General features: G+C 42.1%; 1 protein-coding gene across 1 annotated transcript in view; it reads left to right on the top strand.

Moving 5' to 3' along the window:
- Positions 1-24401, top strand: part of ckap5 (cytoskeleton associated protein 5) — a 153480-nt gene that overhangs the window by 78143 nt on the left and 50936 nt on the right. Inside the window, exons 23-32 of the mRNA XM_078221041.1 lie at positions 893-1006; positions 3820-3948; positions 4025-4219; positions 5699-5819; positions 8897-9003; positions 13669-13794; positions 14005-14154; positions 19711-19914; positions 22229-22364; positions 23958-24151. Coding sequence (XP_078077167.1) covers positions 893-1006; positions 3820-3948; positions 4025-4219; positions 5699-5819; positions 8897-9003; positions 13669-13794; positions 14005-14154; positions 19711-19914; positions 22229-22364; positions 23958-24151 — 1476 coding nt within the window. The remainder of the gene's footprint in view (positions 1-892; positions 1007-3819; positions 3949-4024; positions 4220-5698; positions 5820-8896; positions 9004-13668; positions 13795-14004; positions 14155-19710; positions 19915-22228; positions 22365-23957; positions 24152-24401) is intronic.

Here is a 24401-nt window from a genome sequence, read left to right as displayed (position 1 = left end):
ACTTGATAGCATGACTATAGCTGCGAAAGTTCTTATTGGAGGACAAGGGACAGTTTTCATTTAAACCACTATTGAGGTTACACACTGACAGGGAGTTTCTTGGTGTCTTCTCTCTCTCCCTCTCCCTCTCTCTCTCTCTCTCTCTCTCCCCCCCCCCCCCTCCCCCCTCCCTCCCTCCCTCCCTCTCTCTCTCTCTCTCTCTCTCTCTCTCTCTCTCTCTCTTCCCCCCCCCCCCCCCCCCCCCATTTTCTTCCACATTCCTTTTTTCAAGACTACTGAATTGGAGTTTCATAAATGACCACTATTGATGTAAACTTGGTCCTTGAGTGTTAGGCAATTTGGGAGTGGACTTCAGACATGTATGCTTTCCCGAAATGATCATTAGATAACTATAATTTTGAAATTAAATTTTCCCAGTCAAGGACAGTTTATGCTTTTGATCGGCTGATTTTTTTTTTCAAACTTGCTGAGACCTTTTCTGCATCCTCGTGTAACTGAGCAGGTTTGTTGAGATGAAAATGATTTCAACTTTCCTGCAGGGATCCAACCTGATGCAGCATTTACAATATGTGGGATAAAAGTGAGCTTTGACAAAAAATGTGTTATTGCCCTCCCCATGGACAAGCTACATGTGATCTTGGTATTTCTCCAGTGATGCTATGAAACAGAATATGGCATCGTAATCCATATTGAATTAAACTGAATTGTAACAAAGGCTTGCATTTTTAAATTTTTGAGCATCACCGAGAATGCAGAGCCTTTTTTTGTGCCGCTGAGCAATCAGAATGGAGAAATACCTTGGCTGTAGTTAGCTTCGTTTATTGGTGTAAAATCTTGTCTTCTGCATTTTTGAAACTTTGCAGATCTGAACCTGTTATTTGATTCTCTTCAGGTTCAGCAAACGCTTACAATCTTACAGCAGATGGCCACTGCTATGGGGCCACATATTAAGCAACATGTGAAAGTCCTGGGTATACCAATGATCACGGTGTTTGGTGATAGCAAGGTAAGAGTTTAAAGATTAAACCAAAGTGGTTGGGACTGTTCTGTTTCAAGGGGGCTATGATTACAGCATGCAAGTGTTCTAGGCCAGTTAAATAGAATTGAATATAATATACAGCAAGATATTCGGCCCATTCTGTCCATGGTAACCTCATGCCCCACTTCATAGAAATCATAGAAACCCTACAGTACAGAAAGAGGCCATTCGGCCCATCGAGTCTGCACCGACCACACAATCCCACCCAGGCCCTATCCCCATATCCCCACATATTTTGCCCACTAATCCCTCTAACCTATACATCTCAGGACACTAAGGGGCAATTTGACCATAGCCAATCAACCTAACCTGCACATCTTTGGAACATCTTTTGTTGCTTCCTATCCTCTCTCCGTAAATTGTAGCAACACAACCTTCTGACTTCAGTTGGAATATGTAAGAGTAGGATTAAATGAAGGAAACCCCACAGATGGGTAACTGAGAAGAGGTGTTGGGGGCCTGGGCTGTGTGTGGTTGATCATGTCAAAAGCTCCAGTCAGGATGAGAAGGACAAGGAGAGATTGTGCACCATTGTCACAGTATGTATATGGAATATACAGTGCATATAAGGCTATTTGGTGCAACCAGACTACGGTAGTGGTTTGCTCCACTGAAGTCTTCTCCCTCATCTAACTATTGGCACAATTCTGTATTCTCTTCTCCCTCATATGTTCACCCAGCCCCTCTAAAAACACCCGGCTTATTCAACTCAGCCATTAATGGTAGTGCATTATACACTGAGTAAAGAGGTTTCTTCTGCATTCCCTGGTTGACTTTTATTCATTTATGGGATGTGGGCATTGCTGACTGGGCCAGCATATATTACCCATCCCTAACTTCCCTCCATTTCCAAGGGCATTTAAGAGTCGACCACATTGCTGTGAGAGAAAACGCTGGAAAATCTCAGCAGGTCTGGCAACATCGGCTCTTTTCTCTCCATACAGATGTTTCGAGTCCAGGTGACCCGTTGTCAAAGCTAAAAGGCATAGAAAGTGGGAGATATTTATACTGCAGGGGGAGGGAATGAAAGATGAGTCATAGCATAGAAACCAGGGGAAAAGACTGTTGATAGCTGTCCACAGAGAGAATAAAGGGTGTGAATGGCCAAACGGCAGAAAAGCTGTAAACTGTGACAGATGAAGATGTTGGGGGAGGGGAGAAATGGGACAGAGGTAGAATATAGAAAAGGGGGAGCGGGGGAAAAAAGGTAAGGGAAGGGGGGTGGGGGGAAAGAAGTGGGGTGTTCTCAAGATCTTAATGGTTTTGATCAAGTCACCTCTTATTCTATTAATATCTTGATACTTTATTGTGACTGAAGTATTTGAATTTTCTGATGACTGAAGTTAATTTAAATCAGTTAAGAACATAAGAAATAGGAGCAGGAGTAGGCCATCTAGCCCCTCAAGCCTGCCCCGCCATTCAATAAGATCATGGCTGATCTGAAGTGGATCAGTTCCACTTAGCCGCCTGATCCCTATAACCCCTAATTCCCTTACCGATCAGGAATCCATCTATCCGTGATTTAAACATATTCAACGAGGTAGCCTCCACCACTTCAGTAGGCAGAGAATTCCAGAAATTCACCACCCTCTGAGAGAAGAAGTTCCTCCTCAACTCTGTCCTAAACTGACCCCCCTTTATTTTGAGGCTGTGCCCTCTAGTTCTAGTTTCCTTTCTAAGTGGAAAGAATCTCTCCATCTCTACCCTATCCAGCCCCTTCATTATCTTATAGGTCTCTATAAGATCCCCCCTCAGCCTTCTAAATTCCAACGAATACAAACCCAATCTGCTCAGTCTCTCATAATCAACACCCCTCATCTCTGGTATCAACCTGGTGAACCTTCTCTGCACTCCCTCCAAGGCCAATATATCCTTCCGCAAATAAGGGGCCCAATACTGCATACAGTATTCCAGCTGCGGCCTCACCAATGCCCTGTACAGATGCAGCAAGGCATCTCTGCTTTTATATTCTATCCCCCTTGCGATATAGGCCAACATCCCATTTGCTGCCTTGATCATTTGTTGCACCTGCAGACTGGGTTTTTGCGTCTCATGCACAAGGACCCCCAGGTCCCTCTGCACAGCAGCATGTTGTAATTTCTTTCCATTTAGATAATCCAATTTGCTATTATTTCTTCCAAAGTGAATAACCTCGCATTTGTTAACGTTATACTCCATCTGCCAGATCCTCGCCCACTCACTCAGCCTGTCCAAATCTCTCTGCAGACCTTCTACGCCCTCCACACGATTCACTTTTCCACTTACCTTTGTGTCGTCTGCAAACTTTGTTACCCTACATTCAGTCCCCTCCTCCAGATCGTCTATATAAATGGTAAATAGTTGAGGCCCCAGTACCGATCCCTGCGGCACGCCACTAGTTACCATCCGCCAATGAGAAAAGCACCCATTTATTCCGGCTCTCTGCTTCCTGTCGGATAGCCAATCCCCAATCCACACTAACGCCCTACCCCCTACCCACAGTTAAATTTGTGTCAAGTAAACTGCTTTTTATTTTACTTCTAAACCAGTTTATTGGAGTTGGTATTGGTTTAGATTGAGCATTTGTTTATATGGGTTAAGTTTAACTGCAATTTGGCTTGCCATTTTACCAAGTATTCTCAGGAATTTCGTTTTAGGTCAACATTTTATTGGTGTAAATGTTAGGTTTTGAAGGTTAATAAAATAATAAATACCAGTTACCTAAATCAGCTGTTTTCAAGAAACAGGTTAATTTTAATTGCAAGTTTGTGTCATAACTTGAAGGACCATTTGTTTCTCAGAGTAATGTTCGGGCAGCAGCTGTCACAACTTTGAATTCTTGGGTTGAGAAAACGGGCATGAAGGAATGGCTGGACGGTGAAGACCTTTCGGAGGAGTTGAAGAAGGAAAACCCTTTCCTCAGGCAGGAGGTAAGCCTAGGCCGGCTTATTAGCTTAATTTGAGCACTTATCTGACCAGAATGCTTACATTTTGTTTATTGCTTAGTTGTTAGGTTGGCTGGCAGAGAAACTACCTACACTGCGATCTACACCCCCCGATCTGATTCTTTGTTTGCCTCATCTTTATTGTTGCTTGGAAGACAGAAATGGAGATGTCCGAAAGAAAGCCCAAGATGCACTGCCAACTTTCATGATGCATCTTGGTTATGAAAAAATGGTCAGGGCCGCTGGCAAGTTGAAGGTATTGTTTTAATCTTTTAAAATGTAAATCGTGGTTATTTTCTTATGGGATTTATTTGCAAAATCCAACTGAACTGATCTAACATTTATATATTAACGATCTAGATGACGGGACTGGGGGCATTCTGGCCAAGTTTGCCGATGATACAAAGATAGGTGGAGGGGCAGGTAGTATTGAGGAGGTGGGGAGGCTGCAGAAAGATTTAGACAGTTTAGGAGAGTGGTCCAAGAAGTGGCTGATGAAATTCAACGTGGGCAAGTGCGAGGTCGTGCACTTTGGAAAAAAGAATAGAGGCATGGACTATTTTCTAAACGGTGACAAAATTCATAATGCTAAAGTGCAAAGGGACTTGGGAGTCCTAGTCCAGGATTCTCTAAAGGTAAACTTGCAGGTTGAGTCCGTAATTAAGAAAGCAAATGTAATGTTGTCATTTATCTCAAGAGGCTTGGAATACAAAAGCAGGGATGTACTTCTGAGGCTTTATAAAGCACTGGTTAGGCCCCATTTGGAGTACTGTGAGCAATTTTGGGCCCCACACCTCAGGAAGGACATACTGGCACTGGAGCGGGTCCAGCGGAGATTCACACGGATGATCCCAGGAATGGTAGGCCTGACATACGATGAACGTCTGAGGATCGTGGGATTATATTCATTGGAGTTTAGGAGGTTGAGGGGAGATCTGATAGAAACTTACAAGATAATGAGCGGCTTAGATAGGATGGACGTAGGGAAGTTGTTTCCATTAGCAGGGGAGACTAGGACGCGGGGGCACAGCCTTAGAATAAAAGGGAGTCACTTTAGAACAGAGATGAGGAGAAATTTCTTCAGCCAGAGAGTGGTAGGTCTGTGGAATTCATTGCCACAGAGGGCTGTGGAGGCCGAGACGTTGAGCGTCTTCAAGACAGAAATTGATAAATTCTTGATTTCTCGAGGAATTAAGGGCTATGGGGAGAGAGCGGGTAAATGGAGTTGAAATCAACCATGATTGAATGGTGGAGTGGACTCGATGGGCCGAATGGCCTTACTTCCGCTCCTATGTCTTATGATCTTATGGTCTAACATCCTTATACACTTGGATTTGCCCAGAGAATCAGGTGGTTGTGCTTTTCATTCCTATCACACATCAGGAGAGCGTTTAGGTCATTGAAGTTGCCAAATTGGGACTTGGAGCGTTCCATCTTGCCCTGATTGGCTTTCCACCTTGTACCCACCGAGAATTTGAGCTCATTCAAAACTCTGCTGCCCATACCCTAACTGTTGCCAAGTCTTGCTTCACCATTTGACCAAGATATCTGCTGATTTTTGTTTTATGTGCAATAAGTCATTTAAATTTATTTGTTAATCAGTGCGATTCAAGTTAATAGAAATGTTGCAGCAGCAAAATTTTTGTTTTTGCACTTGAAGTGTGAAATTCTGAAAATGCATGTGCTTATGGAATCAGTATAACTATACATGGTACTTTATTGCTTCTTACCTCAGCCTACATCAAAAGACCAAGTGGTGGCAGCTCTTGAGAAGGCTCAAGCCGTTGTGCCAGCTAAACCAGCAGCACCAGCTAAAACATCTTCAAAATCTAATGCAACCAGGCCATCTAGTACAGGTAACAAATGTCTTCACCTATTATTGGTTACTGCATATAATAGTCTCATCTTTTCTAGCCTCACTGCTCCCTTTCACTCTTATTTTGCAGACCGTTAAATTCATTGTCCAGTGTATAAGCTCAATACATGTTAATATTCCCTTTACAAGCAAAAAACTTCTACATGTTGTGAGATGGGATTTTTAACCAAAATGGAAATATTAGGGAGAGACCTAAATTTCCTCGCTGTTAAATTTCATATGCTGTAGTTCAGTGAGTATCTTCCCCCTCAAACTCCATTTTTGAGTATAAGAGAATATCAAAAACAGGGAAAATATTTGTTCGCTTGACCCTGCTCTGTGCTAAGATATCAAATTAGTATCCAACACTACAATATTTCAGATATAAATATATACTCCACTATCTTCCTCAGCAGTTTCAAGTGTTTCACTCATTTAAAAGATTTATTTTACCGAGATCTGTTCTTGTTTTTGCTAGTTTTGTTTTTGCTAATTTTGTTTTAGTTGTCTTGAAGTAATATGCGTTGCACTGGTCCACTTGAATACATTGGTAACTTTAGTGTGATTTCCTTGAGCTTCTCCAAATCTTTTTCTTCTTGAATGTCTCATTTATGCTTGTGATCTGATTACTCCTCTTGTATTTGCACCTTGTTACCATCCCAGCTGTTATTGCTACTGGACAGCTAGGACCCAGAATGGAATCCTGGTTCAACTGAACAAAAATTAAAGTTATGGTCTGAGAAATCAATGAACAGAGTCATAGAACGACCAATTAACTTTTAACAGAAGAATAACCATTTATTAAAGATGAACATAATGCTCCTTCACCCTACCCTGACCTATCTATACCAATTTTTAAGGATACCACAAGTTACAAAATATATCTTGTACTATAATGTCCTAGGTAAGTACACAGTCCAGGTAAATCAACAGGCCAACTGTAGTCAGACGTACCACACTCGGACCAAATGGCAGATGCCACCCCATAAAATGTTGTTTTCGCATCAAGTCCCCCCAGATGCTTATCTCACTCAAACTCCAATTTCCACATGAGTATTTCCATACTTTCACAAAACATGCCTTAGACTCTTCTCCCAAAAACACTTTTTTTCTCAGATACTTTCACCAAGGATCCACTTGCAGGATTTCAACCTCTCCTTTCAGTATTCCTCTGCCTTGGATTGCCACGTACTTTCAAGCACCCAACAACCTCTCAGATACCCAGCCCCACCAGCAGAACATCACTGCTTCACAGAATGAATCAAGGTATCACCAACCATAGGATTACTTCAGATGTCTGGCATCTCGCTAGCTGACCTCACTGGGTCTACACCTTTCAGCTTTGTCTTTAACTGGAAGCCTCTCTTTGCCCCTTTCTTTAACTTCTTCAGTGAACAGTGCCTTATTCAGATTCCATAGAACTATAGAACATTACAGCACAGAAACAGGCCTTTTGGCCCTTCTTGGCTGTACCAAACCACTTTTCTGCCTAGTCCCACTGTCCTGCACCTGGACCATATCCCTCCACACCCCTCATCAATGTAGCTGTCCAAGTTTTTCTTAAATGTTAAAAGTGTGCCCGCATTAACCACCTCATCTGGCAGCTCATTCCACACTCCCACCACTCTCTGTGAAGAAGCTCCCCCTAATATTCCCTTTAAACTTTTCCCCCCTCACCCTTAACCCATGTCCTCTCTAGTTATTTTCTCCCCTAGCCTCAGTGGAAAAAGCCTGCTTGCATTCACTCTATCTATACCCATCATAATTTTATACCCCTCTATCAAATCACCCCTCATTCTTCTGCGCTCCAGGGAATAAAGTCCTAACCTATTCGACCTTTCTCTGTAACTCAGTTTCTCAAGTCCCGGCAACATCCTTGTAAACCTTCTCTGCACTCTTTCAACCTTATTAATATCCTTCCTGTAATTAGGTGACCAAAACTGCACCCACTACTCTAAATTCGGCCTCACCAATGTCTTATACAACCTCACCATAACATTCCAACTCCTATACTCAATACTTTGATTTATAAAAGCCAATGTACCGAAAGCACTCTTTACGACCCTATCTACCTGTGACGCCACTTTTAGGGAATTATGTATCTGTATTCCCAGATCCCTCTGTTCTCCTGCACTCTTCAGTGTCCTACCATTTACCTTGTATGTTCTACCTTGGTTTGTCCTTCCAAAGTGCAATACCTCACACTTGTCTGCATTAAACTCCATCTGCCATTTTTCAGCCCATTTTTCTAGCTGGTCCAAATCCCTCTGCAAGCTTTGAAAACCTTCCTCACTGTCCACTACACCTCCAATCTTTCAATTTACCACATTATCATCCAGATGATTGATACAAATGACAAACAATAATGGACCCAGCACTGATCCCTGTGGCACACCACTAGTCACAGGCCTCCACTCAGATAAGCAATCCTCCACTACCACTCTGGCTTCTTTGTCCCTTTGACTTCAGTCTTTCAGGGATGAATCTTTCCCTGGTTTCTAGAACTATCTGTCCTTTAATTCCTGGGACTTATTTTCTGCCCCTTACATTATTACTCTGCCTCTCATGCTGGCAGTTTTGAGAGAACTTCCTTCTCGGGTATCTGGTTCCAACTGAACCACAAGTGCTCATGCTTTTCAGTGGGGGCCCCTGGTTGCTCGGCAACAGCTTAGTCTCTCTTTAAATCCTATTTGTTTTCATGTTGTAAACTTAATTACAAAGCAGGCACAGTTAAAATGAAACCAAAATGCAAAGATATGCAGTTGCCTTTGTTTAACATGAGCGAACTGAAGTTTTAACCCTTTTCTTATACAGAAACACAGAATTAAACTTGATGCCATATCTTGTTTCTAATACCCACAAATACAAATATAGATTACTTAAAACTACCTGTTTCCTGGCATCCTATGCATGTCATGCCCTTTTGAGGTTAGTCATTTAAACTGTGACCCCGTTCTTTCTGCATCGCAACAAATTGTCAGTAATATTGTACAGCCTCTTTATTTAAATTTTGTGGTATGTTCTATATGCATAAACTGTTCATTACAATTTCTACATGCCTATCAATTTCTTTGCCAGCATCCGTGCGTGCACACAGTGCCACCACAAACGATGATACAGATGCGATTGCACTTAAAAACGATCCTAAGAAGAACAAAGCAGCCGGGTCTACTGCCAAAGTCAAGGTAAGCTTTGTCATAAATAAATATTTGGAAGTATTTTTTGTTTTTTTTTATTAATTGGGAGCCAGTTGACTTTCCTCTGACTGTCTTCCGCTGTCCCTGCTCTTCCGTTCAAGCTGCCTTCTCACTGCTCCCACCCGGCCCGTTCCAAAGGATGACCTGGGTATCGCTTGTTCCCCCATGGGAAGAACCATGTTGTCGTTTAACTGGAGTTCATGAGAAAGACATCTGACCATAATTCCACACACAGCTATTAGTTAAACTTGAATGTGTTAGAAATGTATGGTAAACTATGGCAGTGGATAAGAAATTGCAAACATAGCAAATTCATTCTGTGGTGGGGGAGGGGAGATTACTAAGTAGGTTGCCCCAGATCTTGGTATTAGGACCTTGATTAAAATAACTTGCTTTGAATTTCAGTCAAACCCTGTTTTTTTTTGGTTCACCTTTATTCACCTTGTATTTGATTCTTTCAGTATTCAGTTGTGCCCTTTAAGTTATAGTCTGTATTTTGCATTTATATTCCATTGAACACCATCTGCCTTTTTTAGCCTTTATAAAAGATCCTGAGCCAATGAATCAGTGTTTGAACTGGGATCAATATTTATGATCTTTAAAATTAATTGGCCCTTCATAATGCATTCTTGGATAATTCGCGTTATTTAATTTTCCTGTAAAAGCAGACCTCCACGTATTAGTCAAACTAAAGTGGTCAGAATCTGGAATTTGCTCAATCTTCAGTACATCTAACATCATTTACTGCTCTTATTCCTTTTCCATGAAGGCGCTGTATAATTTGTTCCACTGTTTATAAAGTACCCTCCCTATACAACTTAAAATGTATTGTTATCTTGCTAACTAGTATCTGATACTTCCTTGTAATAATTTTACTCATTAGCTAACTTTGTTCTACTACAACTACTGAGGTGTGTGTCTTAAATTAGTTCAGTTTTCCTGCGATTGCATTTTCTAGTTTTGCATCCTGCTCAGTTTCAAGATCGCAACTTTTCCATGTAATATGGCAGTGATCCTTGCATTACTTCACATTTGCTTGGGTTACTGAGCCTGAATCCACTTTCAACTCTTAGTGCAGCGATAAAGAAGCTCATAATCCCAAAATCCAAATTGTAGTTGGAAATTAAAGTTCAATAAGTGATACCCCTTTATCCAGAGAAATGCCTCATGTTCCACAATGTTTAATTGATGTGAATCTGACTCCATTATTCTCTCTTCAAAAAGAACAAACTTGTCCAATACTTAGATAATTTTGGAAGGAATAATGAGTATGGTATGACAAAATGTGAGTATTTTCGCATTTCATTAAAGCATATTTATTCCTGTATTCAGTGCTGGTTCCATTTTCAAAATTGCTCTTTTGTGTACTGTTAGAGAAGCCAAGATTTATTTCACTTTAAGATCCGAGTTTGTGTAATGACTGGATGGGAAGATCCCAGAATAGAACCCTGGCTCAAAAGAACGTAACTTTTAACAAAACGCTGAGGAATGAAGTCACAGGGCCATTAATTAGTTTTAATAATTATTGGATTGATACAGTACTCCTTTATTCCCTCCTTAGCTTAACAATTACACACAGATTTTAAGATGAGCACGGATTACAAAGTATACCTTAAGCTGCAATGGTCTCATTAACACTCAGTCATCTTGTGTGCTAAAAGGGACCGTGATAAGATGCATTTCTCTCTGAACCCAAGTGAATTTCTGTGGATTTCTCCTCAAAAATCCCCTTCCCCCAGCTGATTATTATACCATGGATCACCTTCACTGAAATCCAGCTTCCACACGTGATTCCAAATTCCACTTTCAAAAGTCACACTTTCAAATCATCTTTTAAATTATGCTTTCCCTCCTCTGCTTCCATCTGGGTTTTGCTTTCAGGTTTTGCACTTCTCCCTTCCAGTTTCCATAGAACCATAGAAAATTACAGCTCAGAAACAGGCCTTTTGGCCCTTCTTGTCTGTGCCGAACCATTTTATGCCTAGTCCCACTGACCTGCACTTGGACCATATCCCTCCACACCCCTCTCATCCATGAACCCGTCCAAGTTTTTCTTAAATGTTAAAAGTATTTTCTTAAATGTTAAAAGCATTTACCACTTTATCCAGCAGCTCATTCCACACTCACACCACTCTCTGCGTGAAGAAGCCCCCCCTAATATTCCCTTTAAACTTTTCTCCTTTCACCCTTAACCCATGCCCTCTGGTTTTTTTCTCCCCTAGCCTCAGCGGAAAAAGCCTGCTTGCATTCACTCTATCTATACCCATCAAAATCTTATACACCTCTATCAAATCTCTCCTCAATCTTCTACGCTCCAGGGAATAAAGTCCCAACCTATTCAATCTCTCTCTGTAACTCAGCTTCTCAAGTCCCGGCAACATCCTTGTGAACCTTCTCTGCACTCTTTCAACCTTATTTACATCCTTCCTGTAACTAGGTGACCAAAACTGTACACAATACTCCAAATTTGGCCTCACCAATGCCTTATATAACCTTACCATAACACTCCAACTTTTATACTCGATACTCCGATTTATAAAGGCCAATGTACCAAAGGCACTCTTTACGACCCTATCCACCTGTGACGTCACTTTTAGGGAATTCTGTACCTGTATTCCCAGATCCCTCTGTTCAACTGCACTCTTCAGAGTCCTACCATTTACCCTGTACGTTCTTCTTTGGTTTGTCCCTCCAAAGTGCAATATCTCACACTTGTCCGCGTTAAATTCCATTTGCCATTTTTCAGCCCATTTTTCTAGTTGGTCCAAATCCGTCTGCAAGCTTTGGAAACCTTCCTCACTGTCCACTACACCTCCAATCTTTGTATCATCAGCAAACTTGCTGATCCAATTGACCACATTATCATCCAGATCATTGATATAGATGACAAACAACAATGGACCCAACACCGATCCCTGCGGCACACCACGAGTCACAGGCCTCCACTCAGAGAAGCAATCCTCCACAACCACTCTCTGGCTTCTTCCATTGAGCCAGTGTCTTATCCAATTTACTACCTCCCCATGTATACCTAGCGACTGAACCTTCCTAACTAACCTCCCATGAGGGACCTTGTCAAAGGCCTTGCTGAAATCCAGGTAGACAACATCCACCGCCTTCCCTTCATCCACTTTCCTGGTAACCTCCTCGAAAAACTCTAATAGATTGGTCAAACATGACCTACCATGCACAAAGCCATGTTGACTCTCCCTAATAAGTCCCTGTCTATCCAAATATTTGTAGATCCTATCCCTTATCGCACCTTCCAATAACTTGCCCACCACCGACGTCAAACTTACTGGCCGATAATTTCCCGGATTTCTTTTGGAACCTTTTTTAAACAACGGAACAACATGAGCCACCCTCCAATCATCCGGCACCTCCCCCGTGAATACTGACATTTTAAATATGTCTGCCAGGGCCCCTGCAAGTTCAACACTAGCTTCCCTCAATGTCCGTGGGAATACCCTGTCCGGTCCTGGGGATTTATCCACTCTGATTTGCCTCAAGACAGCGAGCACCTCCTCCCCTTTAATCTGTAAAGTTTCCATGGCCTCCCTACCAGTTTGCCCTATTTCCGTAGACTCCATGCCCGTTTCCTCAGTAAATACGGATGCAAAGAAACCATTTAGTATCTCCCCCATCTCTTTTGGTTCCATACACAGTCTACCACTCTGGTCTTCAAGAGGACCAATTTTATCCCTCACTATCCTTTTGCTCCTAACATACCTATAGAAGCTCTTTGGATTTTCCTTCACTCTATCTGCCAAAGCAACCTCATGTCTTCTTTTAGCCCTCCTGATTTCCCTCTTAAGTAGCTTTCCTTTGTCTTCAAGATTTTTACACAAAATTCATGGTCTAGCCACCAATTTCCACAATTATTTCAGATCATGTCTCCCAAACTGTAGTAATTTCTCGCATACTTTAACAACTCTGCAGGTATCTTTCTGACCTTTCACAATCCAATGACTTTTCAACTCTTGTGACTACTGAACAGTAATTTGTTCCAGTCCCCAGTTTCCTAAAGGTGCGCTGGGGCATCTATCTTGAAAGTTTCCAGCTAACGGTTTACCCAGCAATTGTCCAGAAGGGTTAACTTCCCCTGGGCAATTGCACTACACTGGGAACCATTTGCCGGTTCTTCCAGTTTTGCTTTCATAGTTACTCCTGAAAGAGTTAGAAGGCAAAAAAATGTTTCTAGTTTCAGCCTAACTATTTTTAAGACCTAGACTGAACCCTACCCACACAGGACTCTTTCTCCACCCCCCATCCATTCGTTTACTTGGAAACTTAACTTTTTCCTTTCAATGTGACTTTAAACTCATCTCCTTTACAGCAGCTCGTGCAGTAAAAGGTGGGGGTATGCCCTCCTTGCTCTGCTCATGTTAGATTTCACTGCTGACTCAGGATGGTGGCGAGATAGACGCTTTAGATTTTAAGTGCAGGAAGTGGATATGGAGTAGCAATCCGCCGCCACTGACTGCCACTTCGAGAACATTGTAGAGTGTGGATGTTACGTAGTATTATGTAGAGCACCTGTCTTATTCCTGGCCTTGCATTGTGTAATGTTCCATGCCTTTATTCAAACAGTTTAGTATATGCAAGTGTTGGTGGATATCATGGATTTGTTATGAAGTGAATTTATTTTTCCAGCCTGGAATTGGTAAGAAAGTGCCAAGTAAGCCAAATCTTAAGGATGATGAGGATAAATCAGGACCAATCTTCATAATTATTCCCAATGCAAAAGAGCAGCGAGTAAAGGATGAGAGAGCTTTAAAGGTGAGATTTCAAACCATCTTTGTCCCTTCATTTAAAATAACTTTTGGATAATGTTGCCCAGCAAGTCAAAATGACTTGCTCTGTATTCTGAACAGATTCAGCATTGTAGAATGATTTTAATGGATTGTACTCCAAAGCAGCCTTTGCTATGAGTTATAAAATTGTACTTGGATGTATGCACAATGAAAGCTGTGCTTGTGTTTACAATAGGTGTTGAAATGGAACTTCACAACGCCACGAGATGAGTATACAGAGCAACTGAAAACTCAAATGTCTAGCTGTGTAGCCAAGTGGTTGCAAGATGAAATGTTTCATCCAGATTTTCATCATCACATTAAAGCTTTAACAGCTTTGCTGGAGGTAAACAGATTTGAGAGGGATAAGAAAGGAATTCTCCAGATTCATCTAACATTTTTTTTCTTCCTGTATTTATGTCCAGTGATTGATTTTTGTTTAATCTATTCATTTACACGACTAATTCTTCCACTTGTCCAGTCACAGCTGTTTTTATGGTGTGTATTTAAAAATTTGTTTTAAATATTAAATATCAAATTTTTTCTGTATAATTTTTTAATTATATGGTGTATCAGTGTGTGTCAGTTGTGGTTTGATTTCATACTAGGGAAGAACATTATTTTCAAGCTTTTTAAAGGAGTCGTATTCTGGAATTGCCAATTTAGCATAGCTAATTTCAAATATTAAGGATGGCAGTGTCTAGCACAGTAATATTGTTTTTGTACCTGCACATACTCATTTTAAATATGCCAAATCTGATGCCCACTTTAAAACCTGAGCAGAAATGTTGTTTCCCCTGGCTGGAGGGTCCAGAACATGGGGGTCACATTCTCAGGATCCGAGGGGAGGCTGTTTAGGACTGGGGTGAGGCGAAATTTCTTCAGTGTGGTGAACCTATTGAATTATCTACCACAGAGGGCTATTGAGACCAAATCATTGCATATATTTAAGAAGGAAATAGATTTCTAGACTCGATGGGTATGGGGAGAGCACTGGAGTATGACGTTGAGATAGAGGGTCAGCCATGATCATGTTGAATGACAGAGCATGCACAAAGGGCCTAATAACCTACACCCCCTACATTTCTATGTATAAATACCATTCCAATCAGCCTGAACTGCCTCCTGTTTGTTTAGAATATTTGTAGAATTTTCACAGGCTATTCCCAAAGCACTGACATCAGCAGAAACTGTTTTGGGGAGATGGTGTTATTTTTTGATTGAGGTGTGGAAGTTGATATCGAGTTATAGAGGTTCACAGCATGGAAACAGGCCCTTCGACCCAACTTGTCCATACCGCCCTTTTTATTTTAAACCCCTAAGTTAAGCCCAATTGCCCGCATTTGGCCCATCTTATACCCATCTTACCCATGTAACTGTCTAAATGCTTTTTAAAAGACAAAATTGTAACTCTCTACTACTACCTCTGGCAGCTTGTTCCAGACACTCACCACCTTCTGTGTGAAAAAATTGCCCCTCTGGACACTCTTGTGTATCTCTCTCCTCTCACCTTAAACCTATGCCCTCTAGTTTTAGACTCCCCTACCTTTGGGAAAAGATATTGACTATCTAGCTGATCTGTGCCCCTCATTATTTTATGGACCTCTATAAGATCACCCGTCAGCCTTCTACACTCCAGAGAAAAAAGTCCCAGTCTATCCAGCCTCTCCTTTCCAGCCTCTCCTTGTAACTCAAACCATCAAGTCCCGGTAGCATCCTAGTAAATCTTTTCTGCACTCTTTTTCTAGTTTATGCCAGTCAGAATGATCAGATATTGTGTGTTGGTTCCATGAAAATATAAGTTGTTGACTTTGTTGTAATTTGGTTTACATTTATTTTTTCATTGTGTTCACTGAAAGTAGACTTGGTCCTCTTGAGCTAAACTCATCTGGTATGATGGCAAAAGTCGTGCTAGCAGAACAGTCATTGACTCATCTGACAATCGCTGTCCCTGGCTGGGTTTGCACCTTCTGACATTTGATAGTGAGCTATTTGTAATAGCTATTATCACTTGATGGGGGAAACTGTAGAATGGCATCAATTGCTGTACAAATGACTCAGTATTTCGGTTATTCGGCAATTTTAGAAGCTGCTTGAGGAGGTCTGCCTCAATCATTAGGGGCGGCACAGTGGGTTCGCGCTGCTGCCTCATGGCACCAGAGACCCGGGATCAATTCGGCCTTGGGTCACTGTCTGTGCAGAGTTTGCACATTCTCCCCGTGTCTGCGTGGTTTCCTCCCACAGTCCAAAGATGTGCGGGTTAGGTTGATTGGCCATGCTAAATTGCCCTCGCAGGGTAAATAGGTGGAGTTATGTGGATAGGGCCAGGGTGGGATTGTGGTTGGTACAGACTCGATAAGCCAAATAGCCTCCTTCTGCACTATGGGGATTCTTACGATTTTATGATTGAAGGATTGTTAATACAAAGCTCAATCTGGACCTGAGGTTTGGGTCAGAGAATTCAAAAGTGGCATTTCTCTCCCACTTTGTTCAGAAAAGCAAATTCCTATTTGATGTCGCAGAGAAGGTTGAGGGATTGTGGATGTTGATTTTGATGGAATTTTAAAAAACACTTGACATCACACCCCTAAAAAATGGGTTAACAAAATTGGGGACCATGGAATAGCAGGGTCAATGTCACATTGATTTAGAAACTTACCTTGAGGGCAGAAAGCAGTGGATCCTGGCGTATGGTTAGGGTTTTCAGATGGAGGATGGTAGGCAGTGGTGTTTGAGGTTAAGTTCAAAGACCACAGATATGATACCAAACTTAAGAGGTGTGGCAGTCCGTAAGGGTGATGCCAATCAACTACAGGACATAAGCTAACAGAATTGGCAGACAGTGACAGATGAAATTTAATGGAGGTGTAAGTTGATGTGTTTTGGCAGAAGAATTAAGGAGAGACAATATAGACTCAATCGCGCAGTTCTAAAGAATATGTAGGGACAGACACAACTGGGGGGTTTGTGTATAGCTTGATGGATCAAGGCATATACTTTGACTATTTGATTCAGGTCTAGAGCTTCATAGTTGAGTGCAAAGGGAAATTTTTGTTTTGATTTATTATTGTCACGTATTGGTATACACATTGGTATAAAAGTATTGTTTCTTGCGTGCTGTACAGACAAAGCATACCGTACATAGAGAAGGAAAGGCAAGAGTGCAGATTGTAGTGTTCCAGTCATAGCTAGGGTGTAGAGAAAGATCAACTTAATGTGAAGTAGGTCCATTCAAAAAGTCTAATGGCAGCAGGGAAGAAGTTGTTTTTGAATTGTTTGGTACGTGTCCTCAGACTTTTGTATCTTTTTCCCGATGGAAGAAGGTGGAAGAGAGCATGTCTGGGGTGCGTGAGGTCCTTAATTATGCTGGCTGCTTTTCCGAGGCAGCGGGAAGTGTAGACAGAGTCAATGGGTGGGAGGCTGGCTTGAGTGATGGATTGGGCTTAGTGCCTTTGTAGTTTCTCATGGTCTTGGACAGAGCAGGAGCCATACTAGGCTGTGATACAACCAGAAAGAATGCTTTCTATGGTGCATCTGGAAAGGTTGGTGAGAGTCGTAGCTGACATGCCAAATTTCCTTAGTCTTCTGAGAAAGTAGAGGTGTTGGTGGGCTTTCGTAACTATAATGTCGGCATGGAGGGACCAGGACAAGTTGTTGGTGATCTGGACACCTAAAAACTTGAAGCTTTTGACCATTTCTACTTCGTGCCATTGATGTAGACGGGCATATCCTCCACTACACTTCCTGAAGTTGATGGCAATCTCCTTCGTTTTGTTGATATTGAGGGAGAGATTATTGTTGCCGCACCAGTTCACCAGATTCTCTATCTCATGCCTGTACTCCATCTCATCATTCTTTGAGATCCGACCTCCTACGGTGGTGTCATCAGCAAACCTGAAAACCGAGTTGGAGGGGAATTTGGTCACACAGTGGCCAAATTATACATGCTGTACAAAGGATATGGAAGGGGCTGAGGACACAGCCTTGTGTGGCACCAGTGTTGAGGATGATCGTAGAGGAGGTGTTATTGCCTATCCTTAATGATTGCGGTCTGTGGGTTACGAAGTTCAGGATCCAGTTGCAGAGGGAGAAGCCGAGCCCCAGGTACGGAGTTTGGAAATGAGTTTTGTAGGAATAATGGTGTTGAAGGCTGAGCTGTAGTTAATAAATAGGAGTCTGATGTGGGTGACTTTGTTATCTAGGTGTTCCAGGGTTGAGTGCAGGGCCAGGGAATTGGCATCTGCTGAGATTATGCTGAGCATTATTCAAAAAAAGCTCTTGATGGGTTGCAGCTTGGGTATTGTTTTCAGTTTTGGTCAGCACCCTTCAAGAAGTATATGAGGCACCCTGAGAAGGTACAGAGAAGGCTTACCAGAATGGTCCAAGGGATGAATGAATTTAGCCGCAAGGTTAGTTGAGAGAAGCTGGACTATTTTCCTTGGAGCCTTAAGATTATGGGGAAATTTGACAGAGAAGTACAAAATTCATGGCAGGTTTGAATAAAAGCTCTCCCCATTAGCTAGTGGTACAAGGATAGAGGATGCAGATTTGAGGTTTGGGGTAATAAATACAGGGGGATGCAAGGAAGAACTTTTAATGTAGTGACTAGAACTTGTTGACTTTGATGGTGTTGGAAGCAGACGATCAATAGTTTTAAAAGGAATTGGATGAGCACTTGAGGGAGATAAACTTGAAGGTCTATGGAATAAAGGAGGGAATTTGAACTGCCTGGATTCCTCCACACAGCGCTGGTACGACTTGATGGGTCAAATGGCCTCCTGTGCTGTAATGGCACTAAGTTAGAATTGTAAATTTAATATCAAATCAAATACAGAAAGTGAAATAGAGAAGGAAAAGATTGGATGAAGAGAAAAGATAAAGAAAAAATTGCCTTTTTAAAAAAAACAACCGGGCGGCACGGTAGCACAGTGGTTAGCACTGCTGCTTCACAGCTCCAGGGACCTGGGTTCGATTCCTGGCTTGGGTCACTGCCTGTGTGGAGTTTGCACATTCTCCTCGTGTCTGCGTGGGTTTTCTCCGGGTGCTCCGGTTTCCTCCCACAGTCCAAAGATGTGTGGGTTAGGTTGCTTGACCATGCTAAAAATTGCCCCTTAGTATCCTGAGATGCGTAGGTTAGAGGGGTTAGCGGGTAAATATGTAGGGATATGGGGTGGGGCCTGGGTGGGATTGTGGTCGGTGCAGACTCGATAGGCCAAATGGCCCCTCTCTGCACTGTAGGGTTTCTATGATTCTATGATTCACCACAATTAAACTGATGGAATAACATCCATACTTATAAAGATTCATTTTCAGTGCCAGAGGGATAGTTCAATAGTGATTAGTATCATCATGTTGTTAAAAGGGTACTTGGAATGAACATGCCCATACTTTGTCTGTTGCTTGGTTCATATTTGTCACTCAAGTAAAGGATGCTGTTCGAATGGAGAACTATACAGCACTTTTTTATGCATTGCTGAATGCTGCTCCTGGATTTTCTCGCTTCACTGTGCACCTGTGCCCATCCGAAGTCACTGTTAATTTTTGCATAAAACATGCCCTTGGCCTCAATTATTGTACAGTAGGTTCTGGCTCATTAGCTCAACAGTGTTAAAAATAAGTTTAATTTGTTTGTGCTTTACCGGTTTTTGAAAATGTATCTTATTGAGTATCGACTTTTCTCTCCATGAAAATCATTCAAAAAATTAACTTGTAAGAAGTTAGTATAGCTGATTATAGCTGAGTTGTAGCAGAGTTTTTCAGGAGGCAGAAAACTACTTTGGAGAAGAAATCATTTTAGGAATTGAGGATTTCATGTGCATAATGTTACTGGCAGTTTGGAAGAGTCAAGAGAACAAGATCTTATTGTAGCTGTTGGATAAAATTGCATTTTATTTTCTCTTAGCACTTGGAAAGTGAAACAGAGGGGACTGTTGTTTGCCTGGATCTTATCTTGAAGTGGTTGACGCTGCGGTTTTTTGACACCAACACAACCGTACTGATGAAAGTCCTGGAATACTTGAAGCTGATATTTACTGTGCTGAGCAAAGAAGATTATCATTTAACTGATAATGAGGCATCTTCGTTCATCCCATATCTAATTAACAAGGTAACTTGCTATTGAGTTTTTAAATGGAATAAACTTTTCACTGAAGATGGGGATTGACCAAGGATTTTAAAGCAGTGATATACGATAACGTGTTAGGATATTTCAAATGCAGTCCATGTGCGCATGTACTGGACAACACCCAAGCTTGGCTACTCAGTGGCAAGTAACATTTGTGATATGCAAGAATTGCACAATAATCACTTTCAATGAGAATCTCTCCACCTCTCTCCTTGGCTGCCTCGGTGGCATTACCAACACAGGGTTTGTCCCACAGCAACATCCTGGCAGTCACCATTGACTAGAAACATAACTCAACCAGCTACATACAGGAATGGGTCACAGACTATTTTATCTTCACGTTGCGCCTGTTTTCAGACACAAAAACTTGGTAAAGTAGGGCGCGAGGCGAGTAGCGTGATCCGCGTCTATCCCCCCTTTACCAGGCCTGAAAATGGCCACGATCGGGACCGTGCCCAACCTTTCTGGCACTTCCCCTTTATCACTGCGTTCGCCCATTCAGAATCAGCGCGAAACAGACATGCTCCACAAAAGTCCGATTTGGGCACTCCAGTTAGTGAGGAAGTAAGTGCTGAGTGTCCGACAGCTTTCCGCTTGATCGGTGATTGGTGGAGGGGTGCACAATTGGTCTGTGGGGTGGTGGGGGGGAATAAGGAGGTCAGTAATGTTGTGGGGATGGAGCAATGTCTGTGGGGGGTCAGGGAGAGGCACTATCTGGCCTGAAACGATGTGGCAGGGGAGCAGCATTCTATCGGTTTTTTTTTCTGCGCATGCGCAGTTAGAGGCGCCAATCGGAGCTGCAGGGTTTTGGGCGCATTAAGCCCCGCCCACAGGCTTCTGCAGCATGATTCGGAATTGCTGATATTGTTTCAGGCAGTGCGTATGGGGACGCCTGAGAACGGGTCTAAAAGTCGGATCTGAAACACTCCCAGTTTCAAATCCACCCCGCACTGAGAATCAAAATGGTAAAATAGGGCCTCAGATGTGCTTATGGTGAGTGACGCACTACCTGACAATCCCAAAGCCTTTCCGCCATCCACAAGGCACAAGTCAGTGTGATGGAACATTCTTCACTTGCCTGGATGAGTGAAGCTGTGACAACACTGAAGAACTTCGACACCATCCAGAACCATGCACCTTATCTGCCATCCTTAAACATTTGCTACCTCCAGAATCCGCATACCATGACTACAATGTGTACTTTCTAAAAGATGTACAGCAACACCTCACTAAGCCTCCTTTCACAGAACCCCAAACTTGTAACTCATGCCAAAAGATCAAGGGGAGCTCTGCATGAGAATACCATCACCTGAAAGTTCCACTCTTAAGTCTCTATGCTGACTTGGAATGTACTGCTATTCCTTATCATTGCTGTACCAAAATCTTGGGACTCTCTCCTTAACATTGAGTGAACCTTCACATGAACTGCAGCAGTTGAAGAGGGTGGGTATCTTCATAAAGAGCCATGAGGGGTGGGTGCTGAATGTTGGCTTTGTCTTGCATCATGGAAATTATTTTTAATTTACCAGAAAGATAAAGTTCAGAATGCAATTATAGAGATAAAAGTACCATAGTCGGGTTAGAACCATCATTTTTGGAGTCAAAGCACATCAATTGTGTCTTAAAATAACTGCAACAGAAACTGAACAGCTTAAAGGAAAACCTATCTAGATCTTGAGAATCAAATTAGTTGAGAGGTTTGTTAAAGATCAATTCCGAGAAGTAGAACTCTAGGATTTGAAGTCATGGTTCTGTTAAACAAATGTACTAATTAGGGTATCTGCCCTCAGCATATGCCAGTAAGATACTCAGCCAATAAAGAGGTTATATTCCACCCCATGCGTTGAAAGTGGCTTTGTTTTTCTGCTAAGCTATGAAGCAGTGTGCGGTGGTGAATGTGTTGGACAGGGGCTATTTCAGCCAATAGCTGGGATGGGAGAGGAGGATTTTGTGATCATTTTTATCAGGATCTGGATAAGCTGAGATTTTATTGTAGAAATTAAGCTGGTGGTTTTTGGGTCTTCTAAGTATTGTCAGAAATACCCATATATTCTGCATGAAGCTTTTTTTTCAGAAAACTCAAAGCTTGAATGGTTCCTTTTCACCAAAATAGCTATTTTGAATGGGACTGGCAGATGATTATTGAAACCAGATATTTCATAATGAAAATTCATCATATTTAACACTCCTTCTAGTTAAGCACAGGTGCATGCAGTCAAACAACAGGCTACTTGCTGCAGTTGTTCTGATTGGCGAGATAAAAGAATAACTTGTGGATAACTTTTTGCAATCATAGGTTGGAGAACCAAAAGACCTCATTCGTAAAGATGTTCGCTGCATCCTGAACATGATGTGCAAGGTCTATCCAGCTAGTAAAATGTTTAATTTTATTATGGAAGGGCTGAAATCTAAAAATTCAAAACAGCGAGCAGGTGAGTGTATCGGATGCATTTTGCTGTGTTCATTTTCCTGCCGAACTGATGTGAGCTTGGAGCTGATGGGTGATGACCGTCACCTAGAATGGCTAGGTCACATCCCTACTGACCAAGTCCTAAAGAATATACTTGCCAGACTGGGCCTGTGACATATATTGAGAACACCAAACTACCTGACCTCATCAGTGTACCTGTTGCAGATGCATCCATCCTACAGATCTTGTGGAGAAAAATTCCAATCTACAAAAAAACCTTCCAATATACGTGGCACTATTACCCTGCTAAATGGGATAATCCAGAACTGATCTCATTGCACCAAACTAGGTATCCATTGGGCCATCAACAGAGAAACTACATTCTCATGATCAAGCACATCCCTCATTCTATCATTACCATCAAGGTGGGGATCAGCATAAGAACTAGGCGCAGGAGTAGGCAATTCAGTCTTTTCCGTCTGCTCCATCGTTCAATAAGATCATGGATGATCTCATCTCGGCCACATCTTCCCCTTCATCCTGCCACCAATTAAAAAGCCAGCTATCCCCTCAAATTTGAGTGTTCCAGCATCCACTGCACTCTGTGTAGAGAATTCTACACATTTATGGCACTTTGAGTGAAGTATTCCTCCTCGTTTCTGTTTTAAATCTGCCACCCCAAGCCTAAAACAATGGCCGCTCGTTCTTGAATGCACAACAAGGGGAAACATCTGCTCAATGTCTACCCTGTCAATCCCTTTTATCATATTTGTATACCTCAATTCGAGGTATGAGCCTAAACTATTCAATTTGCATAAGACAAGATCTTCATCCCTGGAATCAATCTAGTGAACCTTCTCTGAAGCGCCTCTAATGCGTGCACATTCTTCCCCAAGTAAGGGGGCCAAAACTGATCCGGTCTCTCCAATGCCCTATACGGTTGCAATGGCATATCCCTACTATTTAACATTCACTTCCACTAATGGCGCATTGTAGCAACATTGGTTCCCTGCAAAATGCGCTGCAGCATCTTGTCAAGGCTCCTGCGAGAGCACCTTCCAAACCTACAGCTGCTATTGCTGCAAAAGATGTATTGGAATTCCATCTGCAAGTTCCTCCCCAAATCTCTCTCAATCTGAATCGGAAATGGTATTGTTGTGCCTCCGTTGTTGGATCAAAATCCTGAAACACGCTCCCTTAAAGCACCGTGACGTACCTATGCTACATTGGTTATAGCAGTTTAAGAAGGTAACCCAGCACTACTTCCTGAAGGAAAGTTACAGATGGGCAACAAAAATGGCTCTTCATCTCATGAATGCGATGAAGCCTCCTCTTGAGGCTGGAGCATTATCATTCTATTTGATATTCACATTGTGGAGGCAGGATGGTGAGGAAGACTACCCCAGACAAAATTCTTTCCATGTCTTTCCTCCTCCTCGCTTTGCACCCCCCGCCCCGCCAATCTGGTGGCTGATCCATTTTATTTAATTGTGGATGTGTGAATCTTGACAGGGTTATTCTCCCCAAATTGCAGGCACAGAGGAAGTTATGATCAAACAGGGTGAGCATCGGATACTTGAACCTAACTTGTTGCTGTTGATTTTTTTTTTTGCAGAATGTTTGGAAGAGCTGGGTGCTTTAATTGAAGTTTATGATTTGAATGTCTGCCAGCCAACTCCAGCCAAAGCGCTCAAAGAAATTGCAAGTCAGATTGGAGATCGAGATACATCTGTTCGTAATGCTGCCTTAAATACAGTGGTTACTGTCTACAACATCTGTGGAGATCAAGTTTTTAAATTGATTGGGAATGTGAGTATTTGTCTTTTTGGACAGGAGTGAGGAAATGCTCTTGTTTGTCTGGTTGTACAAATCAAAGGGCCTCAACATAGGTAATCTCTGGATTACCACCTGAGCCGTGTCCACATTGGCATAGGGACGAGCTGAGGTTTAAATGTATGGCTGAAGAGGTTGTAATGGAGATGATTTCAATTTATGGTTCACCAATAAGGTGCATTTGTTCTTAATGTTTTGGATCCATTAACCAATTGTCAATCCCTGT

Source organism: Mustelus asterias, chromosome 9 (genome assembly GCF_964213995.1).
Source record: "Mustelus asterias chromosome 9, sMusAst1.hap1.1, whole genome shotgun sequence".
Classification (NCBI taxonomy): domain Eukaryota; kingdom Metazoa; phylum Chordata; class Chondrichthyes; order Carcharhiniformes; family Triakidae; genus Mustelus; species Mustelus asterias.
The sequence above is the reverse complement of the archived record's forward strand: the minus strand, read 5'-3'. Positions and strand labels throughout refer to the sequence as shown.